The 12,129-nt window shown below is 40.2% G+C and overlaps 2 protein-coding genes across 4 annotated transcripts in view; both read left to right on the top strand.

Annotated features, from left to right (window-relative positions):
• Positions 1–2,304, top strand: part of prex2 (phosphatidylinositol-3,4,5-trisphosphate-dependent Rac exchange factor 2) — a 97,248-nt gene extending 94,944 nt beyond the window's left edge. For both annotated transcript variants that reach the window (XM_004546902.5, XM_076888131.1), the window contains exon 41: positions 1,284–2,304. In XM_004546902.5, the coding sequence (XP_004546959.3) occupies positions 1,284–1,329 (46 nt within the window). In that variant the 3' untranslated portion in view covers positions 1,330–2,304. The remainder of the gene's footprint in view (positions 1–1,283) is intronic.
• A 351-nt stretch (positions 2,305–2,655) lies between these two features.
• The window catches only part of lg9h8orf34 (linkage group 9 C8orf34 homolog), a 72,148-nt gene continuing 62,674 nt past the window's right edge, over positions 2,656–12,129 (top strand). The window contains exons 1-2 of one of the 2 annotated variants that reach the window (XM_004546634.3): positions 2,945–3,024; positions 4,667–4,774. In XM_004546634.3, the coding sequence (XP_004546691.1) occupies positions 4,694–4,774 (81 nt within the window). In that variant the 5' untranslated portion in view covers positions 2,945–3,024; positions 4,667–4,693. Of the gene's footprint in view, positions 3,025–4,666; positions 4,775–12,129 lie in introns of both variants that reach the window. The other variant, XM_004546635.3, reaches the window with a different exon arrangement.

Raw genomic sequence — 12,129 nt, 5'->3', positions numbered from 1 at the left:
GGAAGAGAGAATTAAACAGCAAGACCCAGCAAGATGTTGTTCAGCATGAAAAAGTGCCTCCATAATGTCCATCTGAGTAGCTGAGAAGAATTAAGCAGAAGGACATGTACTGTAGTGCTATAGATCTCTGCCTGTGCTTTTTCAACAGGTCTGGAACCAAATGGTCATTTTAGGGATATTAGCAGAAAGATTCCTGTTGCTCAGTAGCTTTAACAGGAGGGCAAAGACTGCTCTAGCCATTTGGCTATGGCATATAGGTTTTGTGTGAGAGGCAGCCCCTTTGAACCTTTTAGTGAAATTGACAAATAAAATTTAGTGGCCGGATGATTAGTGTTGAGACACTGAGACATTGTGGTCATGCAGCAAAATTACTGCACTCCCTGCAGGCTTATGTCATAAGTGTTGCAGCATAAGTAGCTGCCACAACTGTGGGATATGTATGTATCCTCTGAGGGTCTTTACAAGATGGACTCTCATTCCTGCTGATCTGTAGATGGAAGGGTCTCTTACATTTTGCCCCGTAGTTACGTGTTGTTAACGCTCAAGTTGCGAGAAATTCACGTGATGTTGTGGAAAATATAACGAGACCGCGTTTTTCCACTGTGCAGAAATGATCTTTCAGGAGATGCGGATGTGAAGTGTAAAATATTAATGCATTTGTTATAAAATAAATAAATAAAAAAGAACCCGGAGAAGAGATGAGCGCAAATGCTTCTCATATTCTCAGTTGGCAAAGAGAGTTTTCTTGATACCACCATTTAGAATAGAGGGGTCCACTCCAACAAATTCATCATATCTCATGCTGCTCGAGTTTGATCTTGGATTACAAGTGACCTATCACGGACAAGAGCAAATCAAAGTGTTGCTTCAGCAATGTTTCTGTTCACCAAGGTGGCAGAAGAAACCATGCTTTGACTGGGAGAAGTATGGAAACTATTAGGACACTTTTTACATTTAATAATTTAACAAATGAATACGGATTTAACAGCTCATGGACTTATACATGAGCACTTTATATTATACATTACGATGTATAGAGGGCAGACTTATCAAGTGTAACAAAGATACTGTGCATAGTTTTAGTACGTACAAGTTGTTTGCTTGTTTTTTACTCTCTTTGCATATTTAATATTGTTTTACTTGGTAATACAGAGCTATTACTGCATGCTTCCAGTACGCATCCTCATATCCGGTAACTCCAAACAAAGACCTGAAGCCTGAAGAATCATCGCTTTGGTTGAATGTAATTAAGCGTCATGTTGCATATGTGTTTCTCTGATCAGGTTGTACAAGCTGTGCCAGCCTCCACCCCCAGATGGTGATCCATAATGCATCGCATCCAGGAAGAGGTCTTGAGGATCTTTTGAGTCAGCAACGCTTTCCCTCCACCAATAGCTTAATCTAATTAAAGAGAGTTATTGGGTTCATTTTACATGTCCAGAGTAGCTGCCTAAAGTGTAAATAGAATTTCTAAACCTTAGATTGTGTTTTAATACTTTACATTTTTCACTGTTGTATTTGATACATATTGTTGATTTTCTTTTTATTCTGTGATGCATCTGACAAGACAATGTGTCAGAGCGAAGGGAGCGAAATTAGCTTAATGAATGAACAAAATTAATCCCATCAGTTAAGTGTCTGCATGTTATTCTTCTTGTTTTTATGAGGGACATTTGCATTTCATGGTATTAGCTTTATTTGCATATGAAATAAACGATTAGAAGGATACTGGATGTAATTTGGCACAGTATTTGTTCAAATTAGCCAGTAATTTGTCAGCTTCTGTTCAGCTCTGACTTCAGTGCTTTGTCAGTTCCGTGCTGTTTAATCATATGACTGTGTGTGTGTGTGTGTGTTTCTTGAAAAGATGTTTATTCACTTGTTAATATGCACAGCATTTAGCAAAAAGAAAGAAAAACAAGGGGGGAAAGTATTGATAGAGTCATACTGTCTCACTGGGTTCAGATTGTTAGGCATGCACATGAAGATTTTTCAGTGATTTTTATCAGTATTAACATAAAACAGCATACAGTTAGGAGCTATATTCTGTGTTCCTATATTTTTATATATATATTGACAATACTCAGGATTAAAACATGCTATCATTGTAGAGTGGATGACTAGCTTGCTACTATGCAAAGGGTGATGTTTCCTACATAGACCGTATGCCTCTGTATGATCAATGTAAAAATGAAGATGATTGGGGTTTTTCTGCATATTCCCTTCAAAATCCTACAAAATAATAATAATAATCCTGCCATGTATACAGTTTGTAAAATGTACATTAAAGCTGATTACAGGGGACACTTCTGTAGTTGATTTACTCCTGAAAATGACCATTTTTCCACCGGCCATGTTGGTTGTGGTTGGTGTAGAAGGTACCCGCCTTTCCACAACTCTTTATTTAGGTGTGCATGCAGTTTTACTTATCAGTGTGCAGGTAATGTGGTCTAATTAAAGCTACGAGGAGAGAAGTGCGCTTGTTTCCTTGTGGTAATTAGCAGAATGCGCAGTAACTGGTCAGTGCACGAATTTGTTGCCCAATTATCATGCTGAAGCGCGCGCACGCACACACCACAGTCTCGTTAAAGATAGTGCTAGGCAGTGCCCGGTGTATAAGTGGGAGTGGCCGTGGCGCGGTTAAAACTGGCAGCCAGTAAGCGGAAGATTTGTAATCCCTGTCACAGAGCCGCTGTGGCATTGGCTTATGCGGGGAAGCTACAGCCACAGAGTCAGTAAGGCGACAAGCTGGGGAAGGTCCCGGGCTGACTCTCCTCCAGGATGAGCCGGACTCAGAGTCACCCGCTCCGCACTTGACGCAAACCTGCCTGAACTTAACGTGGCTCGGTGCACATTTTCTACATTTCAATTCGCCGAGACGTCTCCTGAAGGACGAATGACAGCGGCTCACCTCATGATTTCATCCCGCTAAAAGCTCAACACAACAGTTTCTCTATGGCGTCTCTTCAACAGTCAAGAATTCAGTCGTATCTGGAGAAGAATAAAATCGGACCCTTGTTTGAGGTGAGTGTACGAATGTGCATCCAACTCCGAAGTTATTGGCAGCCGGTTTAAAGGACCACCACTGCTGTGCACCGGACTGCGTTATTCGCTTTAATTTATAGTTTGTGCCAAATGGCGAGCGCGCGTTTGCGTGAACTGTCACTGTCTTATTACTGCATTATTACTTATGCGTCGTATAGTTTAAATCAGAAGGGCTGGTTTCAAATAAAAACATTTATTTTCTTGCACTTCTACAGCCGATGTCTTCCCCCTGCGCTTCCCTTTAAACGACACTGCAAACCCTATAAAGCAATATCGGCTGCTCTGTCTGCCCTCACATCTCCAAGCTTACATCCTTCTGCTGGTGATTTGCATTTAAGAAGACTGGGATGTAGCATCCTCTCTGTGCCTTTTACAGTTTGGTGAAGTTGGGGGAAGCCAGTTGGAATTCAGACTGGACACAGTAGGCTTAGCTTTTACTATACGTTGTGCTACAGAGGACACAGCCACCCTCGCTGTGTGTTTGTCACTGAAACCGTCTGTGTGTTCTTCATCGGGGGTTAGAGCTACAGTAAGAAACCCAGGGGGTTAGGAAAAGCATGACTTCATCCCTTGTTTGCTCCTGGATTAATTGCTGAAAGCAGGTCTGCACGGGTGTGAGACATAATCAGATTTATTAGAAGTAGCTTTTCTCTGAGGTGCAGAAGTCTGATTTCAAGAATCACTTATCACCATGAGAAGAAGGCAAGGATACAGAGGGATGGCTGTATACGTGAACTGACTATACGTGTGCTTCACAAATGTGCTGACGCTTCACTTTTCCCCAGCTGCATGTGTGGAAGCGGCAAACGCACAGAGCTTGAAGTGCATGGATTACAGGAGCTGCTGTGGCTTGTTTCAGCACCGTGGACAGTGAATCAAGCCTAACATGCATTTCACCAGCGTAGAAGAGAGAAAATCTTCCTACCAGGCTCAAAACCGCTCAGTTGAAAGGCCTCTGTAATCTCTGATTGTTTGTCTTTGCTCCCTCCATATTCCTCTTCCACCTGTCCCCCCCTCCCCACCCGTCCCTGCCGCCTGTCTGTGATTTCTTTTTCATTCCTTGCTCCGTGCTCAATTAAATTGTGTTTCCTTCATGTGACGATTGAAGGCGATTAAAGCCAAGGAAGTGCTCGGCGCGCTGATCAAAAATGCATTTGTTGCAAACATCTGTGACGAGACTTTATAGCGAGCCATTCACATCCAGAGTTGTCTCCCAAAGTTATCAAACAGACTTGTTATTCTGAGTTACAGAGACGGGGATCGTTGGCGAGGTGTTCACAGCAAATAGGCTGCGAATGGCGTGTTGTGAGGCTGCATTGTGTCGTGTAGATTTGCTGGGGAAACTGCCAGGAGGGAGAAAGAGGTGTAGTAAGAGGAGGATATTGAAAACTCTCCTGGCTCTGTCGCTCTCCTCATGAGAAAAATGATGTAGCTGCTACCCTGCTGCTGTGCTTGAAAACCCTTGACCATTTCATTGTTGTCCTAAAGAAAATCCATCCGTGTGCTTTCAGTTGTGAAGAAACAAGTTCTTTTTTTTTATTTTATTGGACAAGTCCTGAAGAGAGGTTTGAATTCTCGCTGTAATTTCTTTTCTTTTTTTTTTTTCTTTTTTTTGGATCAGATGTAGAACATTGATACAGGTGAAGGAATGATACAGCTGTTCTGTGCTGCTCAGACCAAAAAAGGGGCTCGCTGGAAGCTTGATATCCAAACAATACAACACCTACAGGTAAAATGAATTTATAAATGTACTTGTAATTAAGGTACTACAAGAGCACAGTGTGGACAGTTATGGCAAAGTGAACTACAAAAACAAAATGTAGTGATACTATTACAGTATAATGGTCTTGTATTACAGAGATTCATTATAAACAAGAAGCCATCGTGATCACAAACACTTTAAAACTTGCCCTGTTAAATTACAATAATGTGCTGCCAGTTAGAATTGCCTACATCAAAGTGCTGCTTTTATAATATGCATTCTATAATCTGCAGCACTCTTACTGTGAAAGATATTACACCACCACACTATATAATAGAGGTTTTATTCTCTAATACTGCCAGCTGTAAGGTTGCCGTTTTACTCTTTCTTTTTTAATCTCCATAAATAGTTTTGTACAAAAATATATTAAAGTGTCATAGAGCTACAGTCATTGGACACTATTATTATTTAAGATGGGTACACTGTAGTTATGAAGGGATGGACATGCTCACTAACCATCCTCATGTAGGCTGTGGTGTTTAAATGATGCTCAATTGGTACAAAGTGTGTCAACAAAATATCCCCTACACCATTACACCGGTCTATGCCTTTGAAACAAGGCAGGATGGCTTCATCCTTTCAAATAGCGACCTCAGTTTGCTATTTTCAGCTGACAGGAGTGTTGTGTGGTGTGGTCTTCTGCTGCTGTAACCCATCTGCCACAAGGTTCAATATGTTGTACAGTAGATCCAGAGTTTCTGAAGTAGACCACTATGTCTGGCACCAATAAACATGTCACATTCAAATCACTTTTCTTCCCCATTCTGATGCTCAGTTTGAACTTCAGCAGGTCGTCTCAGCCATGTCTACATGATTAAATGCACTTAGTTGGTGACGTGTGATTGGCCAATTAAAGCGTTAATAAGAAGTTTAACAGGCGTGACTAACAAAGTGGGCATTGAGTGTAAAACCACTAACCAGGTTCTCAAGCTACATGTTGCTGGCTATGAGGTTAGTTTTTATTGTTTTTGAACTATGCCCATTTGGATGTAACCACTGTGATATCACCTGTTGGTTTGTGGGACCCTGTTTTGAAGGTGAAGGGGACAGTTATCAGTATGAGCTGTCAGGCTACATTAGCAAAGCAAGAGGAATTCTATGGGTGCAGCGCACATAAACAGACATCTCCTAATGACATAAAATGCTAGCAGGCTTAGTGATCAAGCAACAGAATGGGACAGTTTGGAGAGATAATGTACTTTGAAAAGGCACCGACACCACAAACACGACTGAGAGATCTAGTTCTTTGAGTTGATGAGAAGTAGCAAAAAATTGTAGCGGGCTTTAAAGTGGTTTCTTTCCTCGGTGAGGTTTAACGTGGCTGACTTGCTTGTGGAACCAGCCTCAAAGGGCCACTAAAGGAACTGCAGTCTTCTGCACTCGGGCCCTTGATTATGACAAGATAGCAAGCTTAAAAACATGGTATTCATTTCACTGCACTGTCACAGGAACACTGATGAATACTTGAATACTAGCCACAGGTAATTAATCTCTGTTGTGGTGGCTCGTTGCTAGCTAAACTTCAACACTGTTCTCAGATACACAAACAGTGGAAAGTGGATCACACATCCACACAAAAAAAGTCCAAACGCAGCATAACCGTCACAACACCACTAAATTAATGATGATTGAACTTAAACACTTGTATTCCCAGGAGTCTTTTAGCTCATTAGTGCAGAAATTGTGTGTAGCGGTAGTACTCTGTAGAGACGTTCTTTAGCGAACGATCTAATTCGTACAGAAAATATAAATGGATTGTCTCCTTCAGCTTTTACATAACTCTTCATAGTAAAGGCCGCCCTTTGTTTGCTGAAGGATCTCCTAAATATATTTATTGAAGAGCCTTTCCGAACGCAAGTGTACAAGTTTGTTATGGAAATAAAAGACGTCCTTTGTCTCCATTAAGAGTCCTCTTACAATATTGGCTATGTATGTTTAAGTCCTCCCTCCCTCCTTGAACTCTCCGATCTGTACCAATCTACCCTTGGCTTTCATGTTACATAAAAATCCAACTTCAGCTTAATTTTTTTCCTCCTAAGGCAAAGCGCCATCACTCCTTCCTCATACCCAGCTGCAGTCTTAAACAGTGTGAGTAGAAGCGAGGGTTCATTTACTCGCCCTGATGAGACACAGCTTATGATTTGCCAGAGAATCGATCTCCCACCCCACCCCACTAATGAAATAGTTGCTTTGCAGAGATAGCAAGCTGAGTCAACACAGACATAATATTCTTCCAAAACAGTGAAGCAGCCTCTCATAATAACTGAAGTAATTGCTCTCTAACGTATTGTAAAGTGTTTTGGTAAATTGATATTCTTTTCAAACACCTGCCCTTTTCCAATGCCTTAGCAGTTTCACTGCAATGTGACAAATCCCAGTCAGTGTTAGGCATTAAAGCAAGCTGAAGGTCACATGCTCAGGTTTCGTTGTTATACTCGGTATGATACTCCATTGTAAATGCCACTTTTTAAAACTATAAAAGCCCCCCTTTCCTGACATTTGTCAACACACAGGGCTCATTAATTGAATGAAATAATGGGTCTAATTCTTTAATCTTTGCTTTATCGAAGGAGGATCTGCAGGATCTACCTGCAAGCTTCTGACATTTAAACTCGTGTAACACAGTTGGTGTAAAATGGTGCATTCTTTGCCTTTATCAGCAGACGGTGTAAAAAAACCCGCTCTCATATTCCTCCCCGCTGTGATCTGTCAATCATGTCTTAGCCGATATAATGGTTCTGTTGGAACTGTGAACTGATGGATCATGTAAATGTTGCCTGGATCAAAAAAATGTCACAGCATTGAACTGGAAACTGGTGTAACAGTCAGATGTTGAAATACAGCCCTGCTCTGTGAAGCAATTGGGGTCTGACTTTTTCTCCTTTGTGACTTTAATAGCTTGAATACAGGTTTGACATGAATTGAGTATTTGTTATAGTTTAGAGGCTGCTGTGATTGCTCGGCGATATTAATGTAGTTCACTAATGATGTAGACTGTATTTAGTGTGATTTACATACATATTTAATTAAATAGAACAGGTCTGGATTGTTCACAACAGTGTTTAGAAACTTGCAAATGGAAAATACTGTTGCTTCTAAAATATCGGCGCAACACGAATGCATATAATTTCTTTGAAGTTTGTGTATGTATTGCTTTCATCATTCATATGCCTTAAAAAAAGAAGATCAGGTTCAATTAGTTCTACACAGTGAGAATGACAGATTTGAAATCGATGACTGGGGAAAAAAGAACACCCGTACTGAATTTGCACTTTGTTTGAGCCAATGCTTTGGGTCAAGGTGCAGGAATTTAAACGAGTAGGCTGCTCAGTTTCTACTTATTGGTGTTTCTGCTTCGAGTGAAGTTAAATGACTTTGCTTCTCCCTCAAGATTTCTCTGAGTGAACTGTTTATCCGTTCACGTAGAAAAGTTCCACTCCAACTTGCTCAGCTGTGTAGTTCTGCTAATGTGCTGCGTCCAGGGTTTAAGAAGTCCAGCCCTGCAGTGCTGTTAAGAGGTCAGGTAGGGCTGGGAAACACGTATATGCACAGACACACACCACCTGACCTATTGATCCACTTCCTTTGGAGATAATTTACTGGACTCTGTGTGATTGAGTGTTTTGCAGCTTATTTTTCACCAACATTATTACCAACATCCCTCATCTTTCTGTCTCAGTGAAACTTTAATATTTCTTGTTGGCCATAAACATACACCTAAACTTAATAAATATGTGTTCACTGTGTCAGACCTGCATTTACTGTGATTTCTTCCCATTTCAAGATTATCTACACTGTATAGGAAAACCAAATGGCAGAACTCAGGTAGATAATTGCTGTTATAACATGTTAAATGTTCTGCTTAATTGCAGGTAAATTAAAGTGCTGGACACTTTAGAGCATATTATTTATGTTATTGTCCAAAATTGAGCCACTACAAACCTGGAGTCCTGTCGCGCCCACTTAAGACACTGAAACAATGAAACAGTGCATATTCACACAATACAAACAAATACTCTGAAATAAGACTTAATAAAATGCTTAATAGTTAAAGACCTAAAATATTGAATTGATTCATGTTAATTGAGAGCCATCAGTCAAAAAGTAAAAAAGTCACATAAAATTTGATAAATTACAATATTAATTTACATTGCTTGATCTTATTTACTTTGAGCATTTGACTTTACAATGGAACTAGGACTGTGAGATGTAACCCAAACCTCTTTATCCTCAAAGTCAATGTGTTGAAAGCAAAAAAAAAAAAAAAAAAATAGGCAAGCATAAAGATTTGTTTGACAAGGGCCAAATTGCAATGACTAGATGAATGGATCAGGGTATCTTCAAAACTGCAGCTCTTGTGGGGTGTTCCTGGTCTCCGGTGGTCGGTATCTTAAACTGGTCCAAGGACGGAGCAGTGATGGATGGCCAAGACTCGTTTATGCATGTGGGGACCAAAGGCTAAGGCTGAGTAGTTCAATGCAACAGATGAACTACTTTAGCTCAAATTGGTTAGAAAGGTGTCAGAAAACACAGTGCGTCACAGTTTAATGCATGTGGGACTACTTGGTATTTGAGTTGACCTAAGTCATAATTTGCAAAGTACAGTTTTCTGGTCCATGTCATACTTTTCATAACCAAACAGCATCCGCCCTACAGAGGTAGAACCTTTGTCTCACCTTCACTCTCTATGCTGATATCCATGTTTCTGCCTGCATCCGTTTCTTGTAAGACTGCAGAGCTGTCATTCAAATGATTAGAAAATGCCATTAACAGTATATTTTGTAAAATCATTAAATTAACTATAAATTAGAACACAGAAGAACATTGGTCTTATTTTTTAGGAATGTGTATCATAGGTCAGTCAGATCAGGATTTAATATAATTGATATTCTTTGAACTTGGATTGCTGTCTGATTTCTTTTCTTTCAACTTATTTTTTCCCTTTCAACAGGAAATAAGGTCAGTATTTTCTGCAATGTAACAACGAGAGGAAAGGACTTGAACAGAGAACACAGGGGAGGCTTAGTAAATGTCCAAAGTCTATATTTTTAGTCAAAAATAAGCAGTGATCATAGGAACAAGGAAGGCAGCAAAGTAAACAGTCCAAGTAGGGAGCAGGCAAAAGGCAAATCCATAAAACAGCCCAAAAAGGTCATACACAAGAAAATCAATGACTAAACATGAGAAATAACAAGAACACTAGAAAACAAGAAAAACTAAGAAATGCCTGGAAATCTTGACATGGTGAAAGTAAGACGATCTGACAGGGAACATACAGGAACAGCACATCCTGCAGTGAGCAGCTCACTGATGGGAGATGGGTGAGTAATTGGCAAATAGGGAACAGGTGTTTGGGGGGCGGGGGGGGAGACTAATCAGGATGTGGCAGACAGGAGGGAGAGGGTACCGTCAAATAATCCAAAAAATGACCTCCTACCTCCTTTTCTAATCACTTTGAGCGAGAACGTCATGGGGTTAAGCAAATTTGTGAAGAAAAATTCAAAAGGACTTTCGGTGCTCAGAGAATCTGACTAGACTCCTTAATCCTTTATCATCCAAGTATCATACAGGTCACCTGGATGTTTTTTGTAATTTTGGCTGTAAAATTACAAAATAATTCTCATCTTTCAGGGACAATTTTAATTTTCTCTTTAGATTAAAATTGTCGAGGAGTAAGATCATGTGACGAGCACATGGTAAAATCCAGGTGGAGCTGACTTTTTTACAGCAAATTTCTTCTATTCTTTCCCAAAGCTGTTTGCATTTCATCTCTAGCACAAATGATAACAGCGTTACGGCCATTTAACGAGCACTTGTAAAATAGGCCAGTGTGACATATCGAAACTACAATATACAGAAGACGGACTACAAAACATAAATGTTACTTCATCCATTACAGTGTTGTTTCATCTAGGTCGAATAAACAAGAACATCGACAAAAATGTATCATTAATTACAAAGGGTGTAACTTTAAAGAAAACACATAGCTTAAAAGATGAATTTTATCTTATTTCCTTGTTTTTCCTGCTGGAAAGTGATCCAATTTAACTCCTTTTCTTCTCTTTATTTTGGATTTCTGTAACTTCATTGAAACCTCTCCGTCTGTCACTTAGCCAAACTGACCTGAAGCAAAAATTAATGAATGATCATCCTAAAGACTGGTGATGCAACAGTGGGTATTACTAAATATTTAGCATTAATTATCAAAAACACTCTGTATATCATATTGCATACGGTCCAGTATGAGAAGTGAGTCGCTTTGATCATAAATCCAGATAAGCTCGTTACCTTACATCTTCAAGACTAAGTATAGCTTCGGGTTTTCTACGCTTGCTCTTTTGGTTGTAGTTTCAGCCATTTGTATGCACACATGTTGGTGGGTTATTACAGCATGCAGACACAGATCTGCTCACTTTGAATCATTTTAAGCAAATGTGTAGGCTTGGTAAATACCTGTCAATTAGGAATAAAATGATTTCCTTTGGTAATTTATTACGACACCGTGAGAAAATTGAAACAAAGCCTTTTTTCCCTTTTGATGTCTGGCTGGTAGGGTAAGTGATTCATTTACAAATGAACAGCATCAAAATTCAGGGGAGAGAAGGTTAGGATTGGTTAAATTGCATCATAATGTGCCAGAGAAAGTGCTGCAGCATCCGTATCAATTAGACGTTATCTTTTTCTTCAAACTCTGTGATGGTCTTGAGTTTGGTAACTTGGTGTGACAGATGTGTGGTCATGCACGGGTTAACACGGCTTCCCCTCAGGCACAGTTAGAGTAATTACCACGAGACAGGCGGCTCAACACACGGCCCAAGGCCAGGTTGGTCCTGAGGGAGTGCAGGATGGGGACAAAGAGGGAAGGTAAAGCATTTCTGTGGTATCTGGAAGATCGAGCAGGGACACGATGAGTGAAGTCCAAAATGAGGAAGACTTAAAGCGTGCAGTGTTAGGCAGGGGGAAGGAGTATCCTTGTATTTGTAAGAAGACAGGAAACAATCAGGAGAGAGAGAGAGTACAGTGGCTCTGGTGCATGCTAATAAAGATATCACGTCCATTTCCAGCCCGCTGATCCTGGGGGCTTACTGATGTGTGAAGCTGATAGTCATGCTGGTGGTGTAGGAGAGCTGATCATGTGATACAAAGAGCCTTGACAGTTGCCCTCTGTTTGTTCAGCTGGTGACTAATGACCATGTGTGTACAGTGTGCAGACACTATCAGTGCTCATGCTGTATGTATTTCTATAATGTGTGTGTTTTTAAAGGTTGCAAAGACAAAGTTCATTTGGCTGTTTGTCCATTACCTTTCCAGCTCAGCTTTAA

This window comes from Maylandia zebra, linkage group LG9 (genome assembly GCF_041146795.1).
Source record: "Maylandia zebra isolate NMK-2024a linkage group LG9, Mzebra_GT3a, whole genome shotgun sequence".
NCBI lineage: Eukaryota > Metazoa > Chordata > Actinopteri > Cichliformes > Cichlidae > Maylandia > Maylandia zebra.
Note: the sequence above shows the minus strand (reverse complement) of the source record. Positions and strands in the feature narration are given on the sequence as shown.